The sequence below is a fragment of the Kwoniella botswanensis genome, chromosome 2 (assembly GCF_036426115.1).
Source record: "Kwoniella botswanensis chromosome 2, complete sequence".
Lineage (NCBI taxonomy): Eukaryota > Fungi > Basidiomycota > Tremellomycetes > Tremellales > Cryptococcaceae > Kwoniella > Kwoniella botswanensis.
This window is the reverse complement of record NC_088600.1, coordinates 1,509,695-1,534,440: the sequence shown is the minus strand read 5'-3', so window position 1 is coordinate 1,534,440 and position 24,746 is coordinate 1,509,695. Positions and strand designations below refer to the sequence as shown.

The window sequence follows — 24,746 nt, the reverse complement described above, 5'->3', positions numbered from 1 at the left end:
AACATAGCCCGTACACATGAGCTACACATATCTCATCGTCATTCACTGAGTATGCATGATCACCCTAGGGGCCTCGATTTCCGATCGCAATTTACGTAACACTGCTTTGACCAAAATTCTATTTCATCCACCCACGAGAAGAAACACGTTGTACCTGCCGATCCCCTTGATCCGCTTGGGTGTACCATCGGCTCAAAATCTTTTGCGTTTCCACTTGGCGCCGTTACGCTTACAAAGCGTTTTAGATTTAGAAGGCAGTGGCAAATTTTGTATTGAACAAAAACCGAGCATCATCCTCACAGCTCTGCTCCGATGCATAAGTCGGGAGTCGAGGGTCCAGATCTGGACTTGGGTGGACGTGGAACTGAGTGAGACCTTATATATGTATGCACGAGATAGATTTTCATAGAAAGAAAAGGTTGGTTCCATGGAATGTGGAACGGGGATGACCCTCGGGCATGCAGATTGGGGAATGGATTGTTTAGGTAATTCCATTTGATTTGAATTAGGATTAGGAAGGTGTTCGATGACCGAGCATCGCCGCGTTCACAAATTTGTATGGGCCGTACGGTGCACGTCATGTATAATCAACTCAAAATGCTTTGAATCGATTACATTCAATTTCAATTCTTCTTTCTCTTCTTATCTTTCTTCTATCCATCATACATCTCATCAATAACACACACGACCTACACCTTCATATCAGCTTACACATAATTAACGACCCACAAGCCGACCTCACAACGCAGAAAATCAGAAAGGGACAGTGCTATCAGAAGGAGAAAGATAAAGCAGCGCGGATCACGCAATTGACAATAACGAGAGAAGTCTAGCAGAGAGATTGGGAGAGGTAGCATCAACGATCGATAAAGGTTAGTACTCATCTCACCTTCCACGTATTCTTTCATTTTTATCATTTCTTCTTTCACACGTACACATACACAAGCATAGGCCATTGTGCTTGGTTTGTTTTAACATCAAACCCTTATCTGAGTGGAGTCCAATCATCCCTCAATTCAATCATATAAACTCCCTTGGAAGGATTGTGCGAGTGGCTGTGTTTCCTCGTACCATCTCACCTACTCACACATCCCACTTGTTCTTTTCATCGTCTGATAAACTACAAGCAAACACGACTTTCCGTCTTACAATCCAGTACAACCAACTTACATTGCTCGATACAAAATCTATAGCCTATCAACTCTCACCTCACACCGATATCTTCCTATCACCAACGCACTCTCTCTATCGTTCATAACCATGTCAAACACCCTATTCTCTCCCACGCTCACCTCATCCACCAACGCCGACGACATCGACATGACTCTTCCCCTCTCGCAGGACAAAGGGGTCGACAACTTTGAATCTCTCTTCAACTTCGATGAATTCGAATCATTAGGAGATACCAGCGTAAGTCATACCACCTTCATACCGTACAAACCAGGTGAATGGTGGCTTATGGATATGCTTCTTTTTCCTTCACCTACATCATCACAGTCTCACACCCACTCACCAACCACCGCTTCACCCAATTATACACCTTCGCCACTTCCCCTCCCAGCTGAGGAACCAATAACATTCAACCCTGAAAGCTTTGATTTCCTTGGTGCCGATGGTGCGATGGACTTCCCTCTTGACTTCTCATTCGGCAATGAAGCCAAAGCTGGTCCAGTTATACAAGAAGAAATAATGCAAGTCAAGCAAGAACCCGTAGAATTCAGTTTCGGTGAAGCATCCAATTCCCAATCACCCGTCACCGAAGCTAGACCTATGCCGGTACCTCAGCCATTGCTGCAACAGAACAACACAGTCAATCCCGATAACTTTGTTGGTCTTCCTGTTGACCAACAAGCTGCTCTTCAGCAACTCATGGCAAATCTCATAAATTACCAACAGACCTATGGTCTTGACATTCCTGCTCCTCAAGCACCTACTCAAGCTGCTGCACCAAGTACTATCCAACCTTCGATGATCTTCTCATCTGCCTCGCCAGCAGGCTTCACTGCTCCTGCTGTGCCTTCTGTCGCCTCTACATCTCAGTCACCTGTCAAGCAATCAACTACCCTCTCCACGCCCATTGAAGCAGATGAACCTCTTCGATCCGTTGATCCCCAAGAGATGGTTTCTCCTGGTCCCTCGCGATCTACAAGACAGCTTTCAGTGGCCAGCTCCGGTATTGATGACCTCGACTCAAAGATCGATCGACTCGTACCTCTTAACACCATCTTCTCAGCTGGTAAAGGTAAAGGCGGTAAGAAAGGTGGTGGCATGTCATCAGTCGTACGTAACGAGGACGAGATAATCGACGACGACGAATCTTGGAGACCTTCACCAGAAGAATACAAGAAACTGTCTTCTAAGGAGAAGCGTCAGCTGAGGAATAAGCTCAGTGCGCGAGCTTTCCGAACCAGAAGGAAGGATTACATTGGTACACTCGAGTCACACATTCAAGATCGAGATGTGGTCATCGATGAAATGAGAGCAGAATTGGTCAATTCCAGATCGGAAAACCAGGATTTAAGGTGGGTGATCAAATTTCTCTGGAACCTACATTCGAACAACCGTTAACTCTCTGTTTCTTCCACAGACGTGAACTAGCAGCCTTGAAAGCTAGCACCATGTCGATCCTTCATCCCGAGACCGCCAATAAATCGAGTGTCTCTCCTGCTATGGTCAACGCATTGGCGATGTCACCATCACTCGCCTCTTCTCCTTCGCCTGTCAACGCTACTGCCGGTCCAGGACCAAACACCATTCGAAGGAGTAATACACCACTCCACACCTTTAACCCCAGGAAAGACCTGCCAGCTTCGATCAAGGGATCTTGGGGTGGAAACGACAACATGTTTGGAGGTGGATCAACCATCTGCCATACATTGTTCACACCCGATCTTGTTCTTCCTCCTACGACTTCTACTCCAGCGCCACTTCGATCGCTCGCTGACTTACCTCGAGTCAACCTCAACCCGCATCTCAACGATGACGTACCTGTACCTGCGCCTCGTGGGAACATACTCGGTGGAATAGGTAACGGTCAAGATACTTCTAAGACTTTCGCAGCATGGTCCGAAGATACGCCCTTCTCACTACGATCCATGGACTCATACAGGATGCAAATGTGGTCTCGACTCGCTCGGGAAGCTGCGGCCGACAAGGCCAACTTGGCTGGCGACATGAGACCCAAGTTCTTCGTCGAAGTGAAAGAAGAACCACCTGTCTCGCCTGCCGCTGCCGCTCAAGCTGCAGTAGTAGCTGCAGCAGCTTCCAACCATATAACGACAAAATTGGCCAATTCGTTCTTCTCCGCTTTCCAAGGAACAGGCTCGAAATTGGATACCGACAAATTAGCAGCTGTAGTTACTGGTCAAGCTAAACTCAAGGTGGTCTCTTCGTCCGAAGTTGACTTACCTGCTCCTCAGCCAGCTCAAGTCGCCGAGGGCTGTCATGATGATTGCCTATCTATATTGATGGGTGGTCTGAAATTACAATCTGGACCTGGACTACGAAGTTCTGGCGTTGGAATTGGAGCGAGAGAAAATCCTTTGGGAGCTTTATGTGGTTTCTTTGGGATGCCCACGAAGGCTTGATTTTCTTTTCTTTTTATCAATCACTCTCTACAAATGATTCACCCTTTCATTCTCCTCACATGACACTCCACTGTAAAATGATACTCCTTGTTGATAACGCTTATATGAATATACTGTAAATTATAATATCTATTTCGATCAACCACTCTTCTCTTCCCATCACCTTTTCATTCGTTTTTTGAATTTTTCCTTTTCTATTCTCCCTTTTTTTCGGTCGAGATATATCTCCATCCATTCTATCAGAAGAAGTCTTTTGGATTTGATTTGAGGTGGAGGGAATAGGGATCTAGTGCTGTCAGGTATTTGTGGATAATGTTATATGTTTAAATTTCAAATATCGATTTGAATTGATAGGTAGCTTGTACTTGGTTGGGATGGTTTTGTAGATGATTGGAATATGAAATATGATATCTTAACGGTACCCCATTGTCGTTCAGCAGATGCACAGTGAAACATCCTAGTATCATGTTTATTGTACAGTATGGTGCGAAAAGTTTGCCACGATTCTGTGATATTGTCACCATGGCCGCCTGTCTCGTTAGTCTCTCCCCCAAGTCTCTGATTGTCAATCATTCATCAAAAGCACATTGCCATTTGCGCCAGGGTTACACATACGCTGCATGTCAATGTGGGTCAGACTGAAGGCCAGGGCAATCGATGTCCGACCAGAAAATTCTGAGGTTGCCGCATCAAAAGGAAAGTGGCACCATCGATTAACGTTCCAACTTATTCAACTGTGGCTTTGTTGCATGCATCTTGAAGAGCTCAGGAGGTGGATAGGATGGTAGTTGCAATCGGTTTCATTCAATCTACATGAGAATCGAGGGTAGCTCAACATGTTTGACGCCGCTGCAGCTATTTGGCCGCAAAGTAACGGTCTATGGTGAGAGTATCTCATCTTGAGCCAAATGTTTGGCACCATACATATATCGATTGGGATGAGCTGACGAGATGAACATTTTTTTGACTGATGCGCTCAGATCCATCTCATTCGTGTGAAAACATCGTACGATGATTCAAGGATCATTCTAGATGGTTATTCTTCTTTTTCATCCTCGATACAGAAACCTTGACTTCCCTATATAATCATTCAGCTTTACTTCTTTTCAGTTCTTCCATTCACATTTTGTTCATCAAATCTCATCCAGTCTCACCAACATATCACAGCCTTCTCGCAGTCGCTCATCAATCACCATGCCATGTAAGAGATCGAAACCATCCAACCAATCTTCTTCACACGCTCCACCTCCAGCTCCAGCTCCACCTCTATCTCCCCTTATCTGGTCCCACCTCCCGATCGAAATCATCCGAAATATATTCTCGTTCACCACCGATCGAGGTACACTCGCTGCATGGACTTTGGTTTCCAAATCATTCAATCAAGTGGCTACTCCCCGCCTCTGGAACTCGATCAGTGGTCCTCCGCCTAGTATTAGAACCTCACGTTGGGGTCCAGATATATTGAATTTGGTCAAGATTTACAGCATCACCAATCATAATGAGGACTGGTGTTATCGCTATCGCAAGAAGCTCAGTACTATCAAGTTACCCAACTTGAAAACATTGCGATTGTCTCTTGACAAGACCAGGGTGGGGACACCTACTCATCACTTCTATACCCACCCTACTGATTGCGGCTACGCTGGATGTCAAATGATCCATAATATCAAACCGAAAGCGATCGTCTATAAAGAAAGGGAATCGTCTTCATTCATCATCGATCCTAAACGACTTCATGCAGAGGTTTGGGCAATGGTCGAAACGCTCATCTTACTCATTAGTCCTATCGGAACTGGAGAACACTATGTCAACTCTGATACGTTGAGTCGACAATTTCGAATCTTAAGAAGGTCTTTTGGGTATATGATCCTACGATCATTGAAGATATCGATACACAAAAGAATTCAAGTGAAATCAAGTCAACGGAATACAGAATCAAGCAAAGTATGTTGGATGAGTACATACTTTTAACTCATCTTATGTTCAGTAATCCTTCAATCAAATTTACCATGGTCAATTGCGGAATAACCAATCTACGAGTTCCCCTCGATAATGATCGCCAATCCATAAATGACTATCATGAAGAATACGTGGATAATTTCAATAAAGGTTTTCAAGATGATTTAAAAGCCGTATCTTCAACTTTCATCCATGGAAACAAAGCGGTGAATCAACTGACATTTCGAACCCTGGACGGATTCATCCAAATAGATGAATGGGATGAATGGTTTGGTCCGGAAGAGGTCATCAGGTGGCAAGAATGTAATAGAAAGATTGATAATTTGATGAAGAAGAGAAAGGATGAGGGAGGTAGATAAGCTTGTTAGAATAAGAGCTGATCGAGAAGGCAGATTGATTGTTGAGGGGCTTGCGGATTAGGCGAAATGAAACATCTATACTCGATGGTGTAAAGTAGATGGGTATGGACAATACTGGTAGAAAGAGGATCATTATATATCATAGGGATCGAAGAAGGGAGCTGATACCAGCAGCTTTTTATAACCCTTGAATAACCATAACCATATATCGACTGATATTAATTAGATTATATTATGCTTTCCTTGTATGTACTCCCATTTGACTTATGCAACAGGCGGGACATTGCTCCTTATATTGCAGCACATATCTTGACCATATGAACAGCATTTACCATTTCAAGGCCGAATATACAGTATAGTACCAGTGATGAGTCTGGACTTGGCAGCTTGAATACACGTAAAACGTTAAGCGCTCGTAGGACATGAGCTGACGAGAGAAAGTGTTTTCTTTCCCCACCGTAAGTGACGGCATGGAATGGGCACGGACATTCTGTGTAAGTGATTCAAGGTTACAAATCACTGAATGACTGTGTCACATCGTTTTGACCTTTCCTCGATTGAATATCACCGTAAGTAATTTTCACTGGTAGATTATACATGACTTATCAGAGTAAGAGGGTGTCTAGTCCACAAGCCAATTCCCGGATATTGAACGTCTTCCAAAATCACCGAATTGTTCACTCGCTACTTCAGCAACCATGGTAATCCCTTCCGAGATAATCCACCGAATCCTATCTTACCTCTCAGCTCATGATCAAGGTACACTCACTTCGTGTGCATTGGTCTCCAAACGATTCGATCAAATCGCTACACCATTTCTCTGGAGATGGTTAAGACTCGATCCATTGCACATGTCCAATGATGACGACAGCCCTACTCTCGATATCTCGACATGGGGTCAACACCTTCAGGATATGGTTCAAGTCTTGGACATAACAACCCATGACGGAGACTGGTGCGGATCTGCCAAAGTCACAAGTCTACATCTACCTAATCTGAAAACACTTCGATTACACATTGATACGGGAGCGACTGGATACAAAGAAATTCATGTCGAAAAAGAAGAAGAAGGACTGAAATCGTCATGCCGACTAATCCAAGGTCTTAGACCAAAGATTATTGTACACAGAGGGAAAACAAATCCCAAACCAAGTTTCTATCTCGACCCCAAATACTTCTGTCCGACGATCTGGTCCGCAATCGATACCCTGGTGTATCTCGTTCCACCTACTCAGTCTAGCACTCACTTTCTTCAGCATAGGCGCAGGGACTTGAGTCGAGTGTTACCGAAACTCGAAAAGATCTTTTGGATATTTGATACTACCTCTATGGACCCAGATGCAGAAGGCAGACAGGGAAGTCTATTTGGACCAGAATTTCAATTGATCTCCGATATTTTAATCAATAACCCTCAAATCAGAGTCACAATTGTCAATATCGGTTGTACTCAAATGCGGTTACCTCGCAGACGTCGAACGTCTTATGAAGATACGATAGGTCACTACTCGCAGCTATTCGACAACTTTTACTCGGATGAAATTGAATACTCCTCTGTCGACAATAATTATTATGATGATACCCAAGAGTTGAATTACCCCTATTTGCTTACCATCGAGGAGTTCATGAAACAGGAAGAATGGTACGAATTCCTTGAGCCGCAAGAGTTCGAGGGATGGAAATGGATGAATGGAGAGATTGAGGAAAGGATACCCACATGGGAGGATTGAACATATATCGATCTTACGAATAGTTAGGAAATATTAGATAGAGAGAAGGATCTAAAGTGAGGATTTAGGTCGAGTGACTTGTTCGAAAGAGTGTGAGATCTGAGAGTCGCTCAGAGGGAGGACGAGAGCAGTCGGATAGTAACAAGAACGATATAAGTTATCGGCTATTCATATCGTACTGCATACCCTATGCCCACATTCACATACTGTATAGACCCATTCAGGTAAGATTTGACAGTGTCAGCTATTGGGGTAGAATATATCATGCCACTGATCAAAATGACACAAAAGATGGTACAGTACATAATACTGCACGACATGTCATTGGTACTGTGGGAGCATCTTGCTGTCATTGCATGTGCTGAGCTGACGTGAGACGATTGGTGCGCAGACCTGTGGTTGAGTCAGGTTGACAGGACATTACAACGCGTCACCTGGTGTCACCACCATACGGATATGTATATATATATATATATATATAATATCTGTCGCTTGTCATCTAGCCTTCTCTTTCCTCTTTCCTCTTCAGCTTCACCTTCTCATTCGATCACCGCACCACAGGAAGATAACGAAACCTCACCAACTGATATTGTTACAGCACGACACCATGCCACTTAAGAAGAAATCCAAGTCAAAAGCGACCAAGAAAGCTGTCGACCCACCAGCGTCAACCCCTGCCCTCACCACCACCATCCACAATCTCACCCAACCTATCCCCTTCTCAGACCAAGTAATTCAACGAATCCTATCACACATCCCTACCGGCTGTCGAGGCACTCTCGCTACCTGCGCTTTGGTCAGTAAGCAATTCAATCGAATCGCCACACCACTTCTTTGGGAATGGCTGGATCTCACCTCAGCTACTACGAACACCGATGATGTGACCGAAGATACCCACGAGGCGACCCCCTTCGATACTTCGCACTGGAAGGAAGAGAATCTGGCGATGGTGAAGGTACTTTCAATAGATGCACATGAACAACACTGGTGCAGCGCTATTGAACGATTCGATTTGCCTAATTTAGAGACACTTCGATTGACTATCAACAGAGCATATAGTGGAACCGGACGAATCCATTCCGTCCAGTCCTCACCACCTCCTTCTCAAATCAAATCATCTTCATCTTCCACTTCACAATGTCCCTTCATCCAGAATTTCAAACCTAAAACCATCGTATATGGTGAAGCGCCTCCTTCTTCCTTTTACTTAGATCCCAACAATCTCTATCCGAGTATCTGGTCAGAAGTCGAAACTCTGATATTCCTCATTCCACCCGACGGAGCAAACAACCATTTCGTACGAAATAAGGATCTCAACAAACTCTTACCCAAGCTCAAAAAGTAATCTGGGTATTTGATCCTAGTCCAGTCGATCTGAAATCAAGATACAACACAGGTAATTACGATCATGGGGAAATCAATTTCTTATCTTGGTTACTGTTAAAAAATCCCAAAGTACGATTTGAGATTGTGAAATGTGGTTGTACATTTCTTAGATTTCCCAAAAAGTATAGAAGGTCGATGGAAGATGCTCAATATAGTCATCAGGAAGATCTTATCAAGAATTACTGGGAGGAATTAGAACTAGCTGCCTATAGAGATAAACAATCAAAGGCGAAGAACAAGAAGGAAAATCCTGATACCTGCAAGCCAGATGAAGAAGTTGACAACGATGACGATGACGATGATAGTGAATACACTTCCTTCGATTTCTACTCGATTGAGGAGTTCGGGGAGAAAGAAGAGTGGTATAGATGGTTTGGATCTGAGGAATTAATTAGGTGGAAAACGGTCAATGATGAAATTGTTGGGAAGAAGCAAAGCAAGAGTAGAGGGAAGAAGTAGTGTAAGTGTAGAATCCAAGGATACTGCATTTTTTAAATTGAGGTAACATGAATGACTATCGTATGGAGAAAGGTGAACACAGTATAGGTGAGGAGTAGAAATGAGCATTTATTTCGAGTTCAGGTTCATGGTTGATCTCGTACAATAAGTGATTAGTGATTACGGTGTTGAATTGTTTGTCAATAGGTTTTGATATATCATGTTCATGTTACAATGCATACAATCATCTATGTACAACTACATTCTCTTTCCGAAAGGCTTCGTGAGGTTGTCCGCGTAGAAGGAATGGTGGATGTGTGTGTCAAGGGGATCAACCTGAGTCGTGGTGATACTGTAATACATCTCGTCAATAAAAGTCAATATCACAGAGACATAGGATGGAGGTGAATATCAATTCAACTCACTATAACATCACACAGTAGGTGAAGTCTCCTCATCGATCCTAATCCCAAACTGTTTCTCCGCCAATCCATAACTGATCGCTACAGCCTCACTCGCATAGACTCTCATCTTCTCTTCGTACTCCCTCGTCAGCCCCTCCCTATACCCTCCAGCCTCTCTGATCAGTCTACCCAACAATGCAGAATCTCTCACAGCTGTATTCGCCCCGATTCCTCCAGCTGGCGTCATCGAATGAGCCGCATCTCCAATGACAGTGATCCTAGGATGATTCGTCCACACTGGTACGCCAGATGGACTCGAACAAGTAATTTTCCAAAATGCAGCTTCATCTTCTACCATCTGGTCAAATAGCGGTTTTAACTTTTCGTGCCATTTTGATGTCAAGGACTTAGCAATGTCTGCAGCCTGTTTACCGATGATTGTATAATCGTTATTTGGAGCTTTGATTAATCCTGGTGAACCAGCCATCGTCCAACCGAATTGGAGGGTTGGATCATCCATATCTTTTGATCTGACATTGGTAATGACGAAAAACTTCGCTTCTCCTTCATCACCCTCTCCTTCCACTGATTTGTCTATCAACCTAAAAACACCTTCACCTAATCCTTTGAATGCTGTGGTAGGTGCTTGACCATGTATACCGATCGCGAGCGTATCAAAGTGTTTGATCTTTCCTTCAGATAATTTCTTGCTTATCTTGGATTTCAATCCATCTCCTATTACCAACATTGATCCCTCAACCGATTCACTGCCATCACCAAATATCACTTTCACTCCCTGAGGTGTATCTTGATAATCTACTACTTTTTTATTCCATTGTATGTATTCCTCACACCCTTCTAAGAAGAACTTCCTCATTTCTCCTCTTGCGATACCAACAATCAAATTATCTCTACTACCCAATTTCTCCGGTACAGTATGTTCGATCTCTTCCCCTGTCACAGCGTTCATCGCTGTGAAACCACTTCCACCTGTCTTACCGCATATATCGTAGAACCTCTGGAACTCATCTGGACCCAGCACATCTTCGATCGCATCTAGACCTTCGTTAGATAGTCGGAGTCTATACCCTTGTCCACGGAAGGATAAGCTCGCGTCGCGCTCGAAGATCTGAAAGGGTATTTGGGACCGTAAGAGTGATTGGGCAAGTAAGAGAGATGAGAGACCTGCGCCGGCTATGAGGATCGGTGATCTTTGTTGGGGATTGGACATGGTGGATGAGATATTAATCGGTTATATCTGAAGCCAAAGGTAATTGATTATAGCTGTATAGTATATGATGTTACATTGCCATTGCGCGAGACCCAGGATCGGCTCTAGCTATTTATTCCATTCCGTCTGAGCATATACACTGTAAGTACCTTCGATGATTGATTATGCATCCCATCCATGTGTAAGCAATCACTCAGCAACAGACCCTCGGTGAAAGTGGGGTAACCGAACGGACACTTCCGACGGAAGCACGACCGTTGCGAATGTGGCATTTTCGAAAATGTCCTATGTGCATGCAATTATTTACCTATCAACTTCTTCTCTTCATCCCTTCTTCCATTTCTACTCCTCGAGATCTGCTCATGTCTACACAATAACACTCTCAGGAGGTCCCAGATAACTATATCCTCTCTCTTTGATACCTCCGAAATCGACCAAAATCCTCTCAAACGCCAAACCAGTCGTCATACCCCAAATCGTGATCGTGTGCTTCCCCGCTTCTCCCAACTTCACCATCGTCTTCACGTCTCTTATCTCGTTCTTCACGATCTCGATCCAGTCGTTGGGAACGGCTCCAATGGCTACTGGTTTGTTCCAAGGCTTATCGGCCACCATTCCGAGCTGTTGAGTGGGGATCGGGTTGAATATCTTCGGAGGTTGATCGTCGACTTGAAGACCAAATGCCAAAGTATTGTTTGCACCGAGGAAGTTGAGTGCAGGTCCAATTTGGACGTTGATCTCCACATCTTCTTCATTGGAATCGTCAAATGTCCAAATATCATATGTGAGTTTAGGTCCTTGGCCAATGGTAAAGTTCTGAGTAGTCCTAGGGAACATCTCTAATCCACTTCGAGTCCTACCGTATCCGATCATCTCATGGAACGCATACTCGTCCTTTGATGAATTAGAACTGACATGTCCAGCTTCAATAGCAACATATCCATCACCTTCTACATGGCCCTTGAATTCCTTGGGTGGGGCGGGTCGTTTGTTGATAGGTACCAAGATAGTGACTTCCGATGCGTCACTGGCGACAAGGTGGAAAGTGGCATAGCCATTTTCAGGAGCTTTATCCCAATCTACAGATACTCTAATCCTAGTATCTAACGAACCATCTTTCTTGGTCTTTCCATGTCGAGGTTCGACAATCAACCAATCTTCACTTGTAACCTTCCAACTTGTCGATTTGGGGCCTGCGGATCCCACATCGATCCATCTTGACTTGGCTCCGAATGGGTCCATGGGGAGTAATTCGGGAGTATGGCAATGTTCACCTTGCGGACAATTGAAAGCGGTATTTCCAGGCCATGATCCTTTAGAGTTCTCGTAGGTGACTCGAATGTTGGTAATTACACCGTAACCTAGCTCGGGGATTGGGATACCTTCTCGAGCAGGAACAGAAGGGTTGTTGAATGATACAGGAGGCATGATATCTTTGATAGGTTCAAGCCAAGAGTTCCATCCGATGTGCTACGAGCCCAACCCAGTTCATCAGTATTAATGATCATACTAATTCGCAAATGCTTATCAAAGTTACACTCACCGCTTGATCAAGCATGTGATCCCATTTACCATCCAACATCTGATGGAAAGTATCAGTCAATTCTGCATCGTGGAAGAAGGCATCGATAGCTTGTTTGGCATAGAGGTTGGCAGAGTTTCTTCCCTGTTGAGCATACAAGTTGGATCGCTCAGCAGAGACATAAAGCTTGTTGAGGTTGGTCTGCATCAAGCAAAGCATGTAGACCTGTTGATAGAAGGCAGGTTTGGTATCTTCGGGAAGACCCTCGTAGATCTTGGCTGCTCTGTCTGTGATAGATTGCCATTCGTCGAGTACTCTCTCAGCCTCTTCGTAATTATTCAAAGACCATGTGGTAGAGTTAACCAATTCAGCTTTTCGTCTGGATGCGTACATCTACATGAATAACAGAGTATCAGCACATGATGGCAGTATAGCAAACAAAATCCAACTTACAGAGTATTTCATCATGATATCAGCTACCTCCTTGCTAGTATCTCCACCAAATTCTCGTTCAGCCCATAGTTCCAAATATCGTTCAACGGAATTGATTGGCCAGGCATCGAGATCCCAAGCGAGATGAAGGAAGTGTTCAGCAGGAAGTTCGAGCGGTTTGAGTGAACCGATATTGAGGATCCAGATTGATGTGGTGTTGAAAGCAGCAGCGATAGTCATTTGTTCCCAGGCTACATGTGTCATACATAATTTAGCTTTATCCCATGACTCAACATGCAAAGTTTGAACATAGCAACTCACTCTTTACCAAATTGATAGTGTTGATCCATTTGTAAGCTCTTGGCATACCGACGTCTGATTTAGCACCATCAGCAATGGTCAACCGTTTCTCACCGGAGACGAGCTGACTCACAGTCGACATGGTAGTAGATACCCGATCCAGCTTTATGATCTTTGCCAGGCGGTTGAACAGTCATGATGTTACCCCAATTATCATCGGCAAATAAGGTAATGACGTTATCTGGAACTTTGAGCTATATATATAACACGTCAGCTTGATTTCCATTGAACGTTGAGCGATGTGAATCATAGCTTACACCTTTGAGATAGTACTCTGCTACTTCCTTGTACATACACCACATTTGAGGGATATCATTGATATCCTTTCCGTGGGTCCTGGCTAGGATATCCTGTTGTACCGATGTGATGTCTGGAGTACAAGTGGTCAGACCACAGTAATTTTTGTGTAAACATGAGCAGCGACTCACTCTCAACAAGTTCATTGCTCGCACCAGTAAGTGGCATATCACCATCACCTCTCATACCTAATTTCACCCGTTCCTCAAATCAGCAACCATATCCAACGCCAATTTTGACGATTTGGACAAACCAAGAGTGAACAGCGTTTCCTTATCTTTCGCTCTCTCCGCACCATAAGTCCACCAATCAACCATGAAATCCTTATTTGTCCAGTCCCATGCACCTTTGCCTTCCCTGTCCCATTCGGGTTTGTTCCTAGCCATGGGCTCATGATGACTCGTACCCATGACTATACCCATGTTATTCGCTAAGACCTGATTGGGTCCAGCGATAGGTTCCTTGGGGAATCCATCGGTTACGTTAAGACCATCAATATCAAACATCGACGCGTACACTATTTATCATGATACATACTTAGCTCTATACTCTTCACCGACCCGCAGCGACGTATAGTAAGATGGCTGGGAGATTTGACTCACTAGCAGGCCAGAAATAATTTGACTTCAATCTCAACATCATATCGAACCACATCTCATACATATCCGGTAAGAAGGCAGGTTCACCCCATCTTACTTTGTACCTCTGTGCGGCCCAACTCCACAATGCGGGATGTTCGTCGTTGATGAATAACCCACGGTACTTGACAGTAGGTTCGCCGTGGGCGAGTACCTCTGAAGAGAGATAGGCAATAGCTTCTTGAGATCTAACGGGAACATCTGACCAGAAATGGAAGGGTGATACGCCCATCTGTTCAGTGAGGGTATAAAGAGCGTAAATTGCTCCTCGCTATTCAGGTCATACATCATAGATCAGAATCAACCATTCTCAAGCAGATCAAGCCAAATGGATAGCGTTTTCATTTGATAAAATTACAGAACATGAATGTTTTTGTAGTTTTGCTGTATAAAGTATACAGTATGAATGAACCGACCAACTCACTCGATCACTTCCAACGACGACCAAACCCTGATCAACATTATGCAACGGTTCATCCGTCACTCTAATATCGTAACTCTCCCATTTACCTATCAGTTCATCCGAATATTCATTATCCCTTATATGTTTGATTAAACCATTCTGGGGTGTTCCCACTACGATGGCACGTTCGACATGATGGGGCAAAGAATCATTATATATATGAGGTCGTACACCCGTTACCCTGTAGACATCATGGGCGAACGATTGAGCCGCGATGTGAATAGCTATGTCATCTTTGGATGATAATAAGAGGGGGGCGGAGTAGTCGGATGATCTAGAAGATATGAGGAAATGATCATGGTGCTTTTGACTTGTCGAGGAGAATACCTGTTGGTCGGATGAGGTGGTGGTAGTCGTTGAGTCGATGTCAGAAGGAAAGACGATAACTTTCTTTTCACCTAGACCAGCAACTAAGGTGGCTCCGAATGTACACCCGGCGATGAGCTTGACTATGCCCACCATCTTCTTGCTGCTCTACGTATCGATGCTATGCTATGCTTATGAAAAAAAGCGATTTGGAAATGAGGACTTTCGGTTGAAGGATTTCTTTGCACCAGGTCCCTTATGACATTTTGTAAAGTCGTGTAGAACCGGTCGATCCGGCCCGGAAAGACACTTGCCGCAAATGAGATCCGGTGGTAGTTTCACCGGTTGCATCATGTTCAGAAAACTGTCCAACTGCTTGTTGCCCATAAACGATGAGGTTAGCTATGCATAACCCTGCCAGACTGTAAATACCACTAGACCGGTCTGCTCATGCCGCTATGGAGGAAGGTCGAGTCAGTGTTAACCTTCCGAGGTGCCCGAAAACTAGACATCGGGTTTGACAAATGTGTATGTACTTCGTGACATCCTCCACTTCAGCAGTTGATTCACATGGTTGATAGAGGTATATTTAGAAATTCATCGCCATCACTTGATATATCATCTCGATCTACAACGTTACTTGGTGAAACACACAATCAGATGACATACGACTAACGGGAAGGATACATGTCGGTTATCTGCGAAATGTCTAGTATCATCAGTCCATCATGGCCACGACAGGATCTGAGGAGGAGGGGTTCACTCACGAAAAAGTCTTGTCAGTCGGTTTAGTGATTCACCGTATCCCCTTCATCTACTATATCCGCACCATCACTAAAGTCATGTCTCTTTCTGAATTGATTTTCCGACACTTCCTTCCACTTGCTCACTTGTTCTGAGTCCAAGTATTTCCACCATTGCTCCTCTGCCAAAAACTCATCAAAATCCATAAAGCGGATACTATCTATTCTTTGCTTTTTCTCTTCCTCTGACCAGTTTTGCGATCGCTTCAGTTTACCTTCCAGTACTTCCTTCATATCCCTGGCAATCTCCTTCTGATGAATTTTGTTTGGTGTATGTCGCCAAGGTGTGTCCAATAACCCAATCACTCCTGAATTAATGAACGTTATTCTTGTTTGGTGAAAGTCGATGGCCAATGTAGCTATATCACGTACAAAGTCCCCCAAGCTGAAAGAGTTAGATCTAGCTGAGGGGCCAATGCTCTGAGGTTCGAACAACCAAAAGATATCTTTGAGCGTGGTGGATTCGTAGCGGAATACATGAGGGTATAATTGACATTTTTCAGCTTGATGAGCGCACGAGACGAAGAAAAGCGTCTGTGTTTCTTCGAATAATCGTCTTGAACCAATCGCGGAAAAATCTAAAACCCTCAAACAAGCATTATGACAGATGATCACTTTTGGTCGTGCGCCTCTAAGTAGCCTACAGAGATGCCCCTTTAAATCTTCATGAATACGGTATTTGTCGCTTAGATATAGGTGTAAAGTATGAGCATTTGGTAATTGTAAGGTCGATCGGTCAATAGATTGACACCAATCGAACAGATGATGATAGAGCGAGAATGTCTTGACAATGGTCCCCATAGCTTGACCTTCCGCTCGACTGCTCTTGATAGCACCGCAGTTTTCCTTGTTTTCATCTAAAATCTCCTTATTTTTATCATCTCGGATCACTTTTCCATCTTCATGCACCTTCCAAGGGCCGAGAACAAGGTGCTTCCAGAGTAAGGGGGAAGCGATTCCGTAGAGAGTCTTGGAGGTTCGACAAGCTGACGCGAGTGTTCCTTGTGATGTATAAGAGAGGATTTGATGGAGGAGTTCGACAGGGAGAATGGGACTGGACTGTACGAAGGGCATGGTGTGATGGTCAGTGGTCATCAGAGATGAGGTGGTTGTATGAGATTGAACGATAGCGGTGTATGAAGGGCTGGAAGAAGGGTCGCCAGATCGAGTTGTCTGTTCAGAGATAGTCAGCATCAGTCAGTCTGAGCACCGAGAATGTGCATCTGGGTCACCTATCAATCAACTTACTACCATTTTGATGGTGGCCTGTTACGAGTAGAGAAGGATGAGCAAGGTGTGGGAATGAGGTGAGTTGACATAGACTGACGGAGAGAAAGAGGAAAACAAGGAAGATGGAATGAGGATGGCCGGTGTGACTTTGAGTTGACTTGACTCATCTCATACCATATTATCCACTAAAAAAACGCACAGACCACACAACATGAAAACATGAGGAAAGCACAGACCACTTTCCTTGATCCATCTGCTCAGATACTGTATGTACTCATCGTCTCAGTATCAATCTGGTATAGTGACCCGCATTGATCAATCTCGACCAGCAGTATTAACACACCCTCATGATTACTCATCACCCACCCCTCACTTGTGTGCGTTCCCCATCATATCCTCCACTTCCATCAATGCTAGATTGACATTTGGACAAACTCGATGTACGAACACTTCACATATCATCACGTTGCCACTTAGAGATACAACTTGTCAGGTGACATATACATATATATATTCATATATATATACAATGAGAGAAGGGTATCTTGAATTCTGCGAATCTTAGCATCAGTATGACACATCCATAAGGAGCTTGAATGGAGTGACCTTACTCACAATCGGGTTTTGTCAGTCGTATCTCTTCAATCATTCATCACTTCTTTACCATCCGCTGGATCCGTTTCAGCTTTAACTACAAAACGCTTCTCAACGTCATCCACCATGGCTTTCCATTCCTCCAGCTCATCCGCATTCAAGTACTTCCACCATTCTTCTTTCTCCATGAAGTCATCGAGATTCATGAATTCGATGCTTTCTAGCCTTTCTTTTGTACGTTCGGGTGACCAATTTCGAAAAAGCGCTATATCTTTTGCCAACTCTCTCTTTACGAAAATCTCAGTTTGTCTCTGGGATTCTTCTACAGTGGTCTTCCTGCAATCTTTATCGTAAAGTTGGATAATACCTGAATTGACGATTACTAAACGTGTCTTCGATAGGTCTATCGCTAGTTGGATAAGATCATCTCGATAGTCGTGTCCAGCGAAACAGTTTGAAATGGATTTATAATTCCTTGAAGGATCGAAGGCTTCGGGCTGAAATATCCAAAACATCTTTTTCAGATTGGACATTTGTTCAGTCCATATATCTCCGTTTACGATCGGATCAAGAGCCCTACTGACCAAAGATATACAAAAAAGTTCTTCAGTTCCTTTGAACAGCTCGTGTGGTAGATCGAACCATTCCACTTCCATGTTATGTGTACAAGCGTTATGAAACACGATTACCTTCGGTGCGACATCCCGCAGAAGTCTACAGCCATGTTTAGAACATTCTGTGTGGACTCCGAAATCATTGAAATAGAGATGTAAAGTGTGGACGTTGGGTAATTTGAGTGTCGATCTGGTGTTCGATCTGCACCATGTCGTTGAATGATGATAAACCGAAAAGGTGACCACATCATTTCTAAGTGCTTTACCATTCTTTTGACGGGTTTTCATCGATCCAGATTCTGCTTTCTTTTCATCCAATACACCTTCTTCATCCTGACCTGCTTTCCAAGGGCTGAGTATCAGATGTTCCCAAAGTACCGGAGAAGCGATTCTGTACAGTGCTTTTGAGACACGACAGATAGATGCGAGAGTGCCTTGTGAGGAGTAAGAGAGGACTTGCGTGATGAGTTCGATTGGTAACGTCAGTGTGGATCTGGGAACCGAGGGGGTATAGGGAAGACCTGATTCGCTGGCTCGAGATGTCGGCTGCGATAACAAGACTCATATATATCAGCGCTACGATAGTATCACCTCCCTCATTGACAGACGCTCCACTTACCGGCATCTTGTCGGCTATATTGATTATCTGTCCTTGCCCACAGATATGAAGAGCAGAGTTGAGTGGGAATGAACAGGATGATGATGAAGAGGAAGAGGAAGAAGAGTGTTGTTGTGAATCAAAGTTGAGTCAACCACCGATCATCCTAGCTCAAATCAGGATTACATCATCCCCCCCACACACACACACACAGAGGGAGAGACCATTACATGATTCTGCCTTTGTGCAGGTTCCGGCTGCGTCAGCACTGAGCATGCAGAGGACAGGGGGAGCACTGAGCCAAAGGCTTGTGTGACAGTGAGATAGATGCATTAGTATTGCAGTGAATGATATGATATGTCGAACAGGGTGGACAGTCAAAGTGGAGGGAGAACCCTAGTCGTCTATACTGTAAGTAAAATGACGCGACTGACTGTTCATCTGTTTCTCCACGACGTCTTTTACCCATCATCGTCCTCACGATCAACTCTCGTATGCTGTCTCCATTGTCGAAAGAAAGAGTGATCGATTGACCAACTCGTTGTCACTCACAGCTCTTACATCCAGCAACAAACTCAGGGACAGTGTACAGAAACCAACCTCGAGACTGAAGACTTGATGAATATTCAATACCCTTCACCCAACCTTCCCAATGAGATCATTCTCCGTATTCTTCAAAACATCACCCACCGACCGACACTCGCATCATGCTGTCAAATCTCGAAGATGGTATATGACATCGCATCACCACTGCTCTGGGAAAATTTACGACTCACTCCTTGGTCGGACCGTAGAGATTCTAGTGGTGAAAGGGAATTGAGTGACTACCGAAAAGATCACGGCAAGCTGAACAACCGTACGAGAAGCGTCTCCAAGATGAGAAACGGGGTGAAAAAGTTGACTTTGGAATATCATTCGGTCGACTGGTGTGGGATCGACAGACCTACTCGACTCAATTTACCCAACTTACATACCTTGGAACTGGTGCTGAAGGACCGTCACACATTTCATTTCGGGTGGCCTTCCCGAACTTCATCAAACAACAGCAGTGAATGTAGATTTTTGAAAAACCTCAAGCCCAAGACTATCATTATAAGGAATTGTGTTCTATCCAAATTGAGATTAGATACACCTAGTATGCCTTCAGGTATATGGGAAGAATGTCAAATCTTGATTTTAATCTGTTCACCAAAACAACACATATCTTCTACCACATACAGCAGATGGAACAAGTTAGTTGAGATGAGACATTTGAAAAGGGTATGTTGGATTTTCGATCCTATGATTGATGCTCCGACTTCGTGGGATCCATCGATTGATGAACACTTCCAATTTGATGAAACGGTCGCAACCCCTGGCCCTCGCCTGTTCCATTCATCCGACTCCGACTCGATGAACCTCACACTGTTAGATCCTCTCAGATCACCTGAAACCGATGTCGAAATCCGTTTTATGAACTCCGGATGTATCTACTCAGCTTTGAACGAGACTCGACGATCAGAATTCTTGGAACTATGTCTACGCAATGGTACACTCAAAGAAGAAGATCTCACGTCTGGGACACCTGAATCCAGAGCTATGAGATTCCAAAATGCTTTCCAAATTGAGTTTCAAAGCTTAATCGCGAGGCGGTTTGAAAGAATGATGAGCATCGATCGTTTGGAAGAAGACAAGAAGGAGGAAAGGAGGAAATTAATCAATTTCAAATCCCTACAGAAATGGGTAGAGGAAGATGAGAAAGAATGGTCACAATGGATCGATAGGGATGATTTAGTCAGATAGAAGGAACGCACGCATGTCTGTATATCGAGTGGATTATAACATGGCAATAACGTATTTTACTCGAATGTTCCCTCAACGAGAATCATGAATCCATATATGTATGAATATGCATGACAATATAAGTTGAAAAGTAGTTGTAGTGTATCTAAAGTGATCGGTTCTGTCTATTGATTTATGCGTAGTGGTCAATAAGGGAATCGCGCATTTCATTGATGACAGCAGCGGAAGTTTGACCTTGTAGACCTGTAATGACAATTCGATAACAGTCATCAGCAAAAGATAATCACACCAACAATATGAACGAGGTATCGCAGTGAAGAGGTTGGGAGGTGTTGACTACTGTACTCACGGAAAGTAGCTTCGATAACACTGATCTCAGTAGCGGTAGTATCCAAACCGGTGAAAGCACACCAATCGTTAACTACCAGACCTGCACCTATGACTTCTGAACCTCTGTTGACTGTTCCAGCAACTAATGGTACTTGGAGTAAGGATGATAATTCGTCGAGTTCGGATCGAGATGTTTTTGGGTGAACGAGGCCTCCCTAAAATACGATAGAAGATGAAAGTCAGCTTTCGTTACTCATAATCCATAAGTGAAGAGAGTGATAGATGGATATCTAGTATTGTCGAGGATCGGTGAAAGATGGATTGTTCGATAGCAGGGAGATTTTGATAATGTTGCACTCGTATTTGGAGATATAAGAGATAAGTCAACTCACCTGGTTCGACAAAGCACAATAACTTCCCACCAATACATTAGACGCAACGGTCTGTCTGAAAACTTCTACTTTCAACGTGTCCGCAATGATCTCTTCCGTCTCTCTATCTATATCAGGATGAACCAAGGCGACATAATCATTACATGCTATTACGTTTCCCAGTGCACTCAGCCTCTCTTCGATTCGCTGAATGGCTACAGAGGGAGGAAGGGAGTTTCGAAGATGTTGTAATTCCTGATCTGTCGTTGTGGAAGGAACCAATAGACCGTGTCTGTTTCCAGCGGTTAATCGACCGACTATACGTGTTCCTCCGATTGTGGTGTGGACTATGGGGATGACGTCGGCAAGTTCGGATTCGAAGACGGAGTAGAAGTTGGTTGACGATGCTAAGGCTGTTAAGCAGTAACTGGAATAGTCAAACCAAATCGAACAGGTCAGCAAATTAAATGATGTTGGGGCGAGCTTGGGGAGGAAGCACATACGCATTGGTGAGTTTGGAGAATACTCCGATGTCTGTTGAGTTTTCAAATTGGGTTCCTAAGAGATTGGTGTAAGTTGATGACCATACTCATAAACCTTGGACAAGGAGCAGACAACTTACTGACGGCCATGATGTATAATTGTCTACTGTGTTTTACTGTGTTGGAGAGGTGTTGTTACTTGAGTGCGAGGGGGACTCAGGAATAGTGTCTGATCCAGGTGGATTAATTGAGTTACGTTGATCTGTCCGATCTTTGACTGTATCCAGAGGAAGATGTGGAACTGACTATTTATACTGTTGCTTGTTCACTTTGGATCGATGACAAAACCTCCAACTCCAAAGGTGAAATTGAATTTGAGAAAACTTAGCTCGGATCCGAGATCTGCATGGTGGGTAAAGTGGTACACCGAATTAAGGTAGATCATCCAACACTCGCGAATGTCGAATGTTGTTGACGAGTAAGAGTATCTGCGAGTGTATGTCCAAGATGTCAAACCAGAAATAGATAACTCTCCTTCCTCTTCGGATCCGTACATATCACCTTCAACAGCCCTCGACATACCAAACTGCTCGAACGAAGTTGGCCCATATAGCAAGGATAGGAAACAATAAAACCCCTATCGAGAACCATGAAGTTACAGCAGTATATCAACTCGTTCATCGAACCATTACATCATGAAGAACCAGCAGGTCTGATCAGGCTACTGTCCTTGCATAACAAGACATCTAGGGGTCTGACAGATACAGTAGGACACATAGACGTAAGTCATATGATCTACCACTTTTGTCATCGAGTACTGACTTGATGCCGCTATGTCACTAGGAACGACGTCTGAACAACCCTGGTCACTCCTTACCTGAGCCATGGGATGGAATAGCCAAAAGGCATTGTGCATGTGTATACGCCTTGTACACTAAGAAAGATTATCAGGAAGCGTGAGTTCACCACCTCTTCGAATACGAATGTGTATGCTAGTACTGACTTTCTGGTGTTCTAGCTATACACATCAGAATGCTTTGCTCAGTCTGTTTTACCGATGGTTCCAAGATCAATCAGCATGGGTATTACCAGTCTTATACGTCTTACTACAGGATCTAAGGGATCTGGCTGAGCAGGTGAGCTCGAGTATGGAATCTCCATCGTAGGGTCCGCTAGCTCACGTAATCACTGATTCAGGCAGATCAAGTGACATACTCTAGTACAGGTAAAATGCCTTCTTTAGAAGAATGTACGAGGACAGTCAGTAAAGCCTTTTCAATGTGTGCGACGGATAGGTAAGTCTCAGTCTTCAAGTCAATCATAGGTATAACAAAGATTGAAAATATAATGCATATGTCGATGAACAAAGCTAAAATGGTGATTTATTTGCAGAACATTCAAAGGATCAGAATCAAGGCGTAATGGCGTATATCACGTAGCATGTCTAAGTCTGAAATGTTATTTCAAGGTGAGTCATTCCATTCGTCCAGCTAAAGTAATGGATTCCGTCTGCGTCAATGAGAAGCTGGGTTCCCCCAAGCTGACATTCAACTGTTATAGGTCGGAAAACCTAACTTGTGCAAGAATATAATCAGAGCCGTAACGTCTGATTCCAAAACACCTCCAATCGAAGAAGCGCCATTAAACGATCAGGTGGGTTATCAAAATTTTGAATCTATCATCCTATATCGATTTGATACTTATCTCAGGCTTGGTTATTCAAGGTCACATGGCATTTCTACATCGGAATGTTGGCGTTCTTGAACGGTGAAGATAAAAAGGTGAGTCCTCTTCGTCGTGACTGATATCGTGACATGAGCTTATCCTTATACATAGGCCGGAGAAGAACTAGAATGGGCTTCATTGAATTGTCCAGTCGACGCTCACCGCAATCAAGAGTGAGTTTTCTTTCGTTTGCTTTCTTTTTCCTGTCCAATCAAACCTCATTAATTAGCTGCGATTGACCTTGAGAGCTAATTACAATCCCATCTACATAGGCTTATTCTCACATACCTCATCCCTCTTCACTTGCTACGCGGCTCCCTTCCTTCCCGTCGTCTACTATCCTTACATCCACGATTGGAAGAACTCTTCTTACCGTTCATCAATGCGATCAAGTCAGGAGATGTTCGAGAGTACGATGAGAGGCTAGATTGGGCTCAACAGCGGTTGGTAGGGATGAGCACGTACTTGGTCATGGAAAGAGCTAGAGAAGGAGGATTACGGATGTTATTCAAAAAAGCGTGAGTCGTACTCCATACTAGAACCATATTACACATTGTTTTCCTGTTTCAAGACCAAATGTCAGAATTGAGATCTCCATCTGATCTGCTATAGTCATTCCTGAAATTCTTTCTTCCACATCGGGAAGTGGGCTGACCAACTTTGACCTCTCACTTGTACTTGTAGCTGGATAGCATCAGATAAATCGACGAGAATACCCATAACCACCTTCCAGATTGCCCTGAAGATACATGGTGTGGATGTGGATTCGGATGAAGTGGAATGTATGGTAGCCAATATGATATATAGGGTGAGTTTTCTACCGATTAACGGTCGTATACGTTCATATCGGATCATTTATACCCTCACAAAACAAGATTCGTCCTTCTCCTTTTTTCCATCTTTCTAGCGATGAAAACCGGATAAATCACTTTTACTGACTTATTTTGTTTCGTCCATGATAGGGCTACATGAAAGGCTACATATCACATGAGAAGCAGATGGTGGTTTTGGCCAAAACGAATCCTTTCCCTAATCTATCGACCATAGTACGATGACAGAGAAGCCGAAATGGACATGGAGATTGAGATTATATAGTAGAATAGAAGCG

At 43.8% G+C, this 24,746-nt stretch overlaps 12 protein-coding genes across 12 annotated transcripts; 7 read left to right on the top strand and 5 right to left on the bottom strand.

Moving 5' to 3' along the window:
- Window positions 1-1,260: 1,260 nt before the first annotated feature.
- On the top strand, window positions 1,261-3,587 carry L199_007472 (uncharacterized protein; the record flags this gene model as incomplete). Its single annotated transcript, XM_064893161.1, has 3 exons — window positions 1,261-1,410; window positions 1,498-2,522; window positions 2,588-3,587. 3 exons carry the CDS (start codon window positions 1,261-1,263, stop codon window positions 3,585-3,587), a joined length of 2,175 nt encoding a protein of 724 aa, XP_064749233.1.
- Window positions 3,588-4,781: 1,194 nt separating this feature from the next.
- L199_007471 (uncharacterized protein) lies at window positions 4,782-5,558 on the top strand (the record flags this gene model as incomplete). The annotated part of the gene is made up of 1 exon (XM_064893160.1): window positions 4,782-5,558. The coding sequence occupies one exon, from the start codon at window positions 4,782-4,784 to the stop codon at window positions 5,556-5,558; it is 777 nt and encodes a 258-aa protein (XP_064749232.1).
- A 1,045-nt stretch (window positions 5,559-6,603) lies between these two features.
- L199_007470 (uncharacterized protein) lies at window positions 6,604-7,632 on the top strand (the record flags this gene model as incomplete). The annotated part of the gene is made up of 1 exon (XM_064893159.1): window positions 6,604-7,632. The coding sequence occupies one exon, from the start codon at window positions 6,604-6,606 to the stop codon at window positions 7,630-7,632; it is 1,029 nt and encodes a 342-aa protein (XP_064749231.1).
- Window positions 7,633-8,239: 607 nt separating this feature from the next.
- Window positions 8,240-8,977, top strand: L199_007469 (uncharacterized protein; the record flags this gene model as incomplete). Its single annotated transcript, XM_064893158.1, has 1 exon — window positions 8,240-8,977. The coding sequence occupies one exon, from the start codon at window positions 8,240-8,242 to the stop codon at window positions 8,975-8,977; it is 738 nt and encodes a 245-aa protein (XP_064749230.1).
- A 176-nt stretch (window positions 8,978-9,153) lies between these two features.
- On the top strand, window positions 9,154-9,477 carry L199_007468 (uncharacterized protein; the record flags this gene model as incomplete). The annotated part of the gene is made up of 1 exon (XM_064893157.1): window positions 9,154-9,477. The coding sequence occupies one exon, from the start codon at window positions 9,154-9,156 to the stop codon at window positions 9,475-9,477; it is 324 nt and encodes a 107-aa protein (XP_064749229.1).
- Window positions 9,478-9,888: 411 nt separating this feature from the next.
- On the bottom strand, window positions 9,889-11,091 carry L199_007467 (uncharacterized protein; the record flags this gene model as incomplete). The annotated part of the gene is made up of 1 exon (XM_064893156.1): window positions 9,889-11,091. One exon carries the CDS (start codon window positions 11,089-11,091, stop codon window positions 9,889-9,891), a length of 1,203 nt encoding a protein of 400 aa, XP_064749228.1.
- A 366-nt stretch (window positions 11,092-11,457) lies between these two features.
- L199_007466 (uncharacterized protein) lies at window positions 11,458-15,265 on the bottom strand (the record flags this gene model as incomplete). The annotated part of the gene is made up of 10 exons (XM_064893155.1): window positions 11,458-12,561; window positions 12,635-13,006; window positions 13,067-13,296; window positions 13,367-13,420; window positions 13,479-13,599; window positions 13,663-13,775; window positions 13,834-13,890; window positions 13,956-14,219; window positions 14,305-14,611; window positions 14,765-15,265. 10 exons carry the CDS (start codon window positions 15,263-15,265, stop codon window positions 11,458-11,460), a joined length of 3,123 nt encoding a protein of 1,040 aa, XP_064749227.1.
- Window positions 15,266-15,897: 632 nt separating this feature from the next.
- Window positions 15,898-16,986, bottom strand: L199_007465 (uncharacterized protein; the record flags this gene model as incomplete). Its single annotated transcript, XM_064893154.1, has 1 exon — window positions 15,898-16,986. The coding sequence occupies one exon, from the start codon at window positions 16,984-16,986 to the stop codon at window positions 15,898-15,900; it is 1,089 nt and encodes a 362-aa protein (XP_064749226.1).
- A 797-nt stretch (window positions 16,987-17,783) lies between these two features.
- Window positions 17,784-18,392, bottom strand: L199_007464 (uncharacterized protein; the record flags this gene model as incomplete). Its single annotated transcript, XM_064893153.1, has 1 exon — window positions 17,784-18,392. The coding sequence occupies one exon, from the start codon at window positions 18,390-18,392 to the stop codon at window positions 17,784-17,786; it is 609 nt and encodes a 202-aa protein (XP_064749225.1).
- Window positions 18,393-19,566: 1,174 nt separating this feature from the next.
- On the top strand, window positions 19,567-20,730 carry L199_007463 (uncharacterized protein; the record flags this gene model as incomplete). The annotated part of the gene is made up of 1 exon (XM_064893152.1): window positions 19,567-20,730. The coding sequence occupies one exon, from the start codon at window positions 19,567-19,569 to the stop codon at window positions 20,728-20,730; it is 1,164 nt and encodes a 387-aa protein (XP_064749224.1).
- A 172-nt stretch (window positions 20,731-20,902) lies between these two features.
- L199_007462 (eukaryotic translation initiation factor 6) lies at window positions 20,903-22,063 on the bottom strand (the record flags this gene model as incomplete). The annotated part of the gene is made up of 5 exons (XM_064893151.1): window positions 20,903-20,973; window positions 21,080-21,275; window positions 21,453-21,858; window positions 21,935-21,989; window positions 22,054-22,063. The coding sequence occupies 5 exons, from the start codon at window positions 22,061-22,063 to the stop codon at window positions 20,903-20,905; spliced, it is 738 nt and encodes a 245-aa protein (XP_064749223.1).
- A 499-nt stretch (window positions 22,064-22,562) lies between these two features.
- L199_007461 (uncharacterized protein) lies at window positions 22,563-24,693 on the top strand (the record flags this gene model as incomplete). The annotated part of the gene is made up of 11 exons (XM_064893150.1): window positions 22,563-22,694; window positions 22,757-22,869; window positions 22,932-23,049; window positions 23,111-23,208; window positions 23,306-23,381; window positions 23,474-23,566; window positions 23,638-23,694; window positions 23,750-23,811; window positions 23,911-24,156; window positions 24,323-24,446; window positions 24,601-24,693. 11 exons carry the CDS (start codon window positions 22,563-22,565, stop codon window positions 24,691-24,693), a joined length of 1,212 nt encoding a protein of 403 aa, XP_064749222.1.
- Window positions 24,694-24,746: the final 53 nt, after the last annotated feature.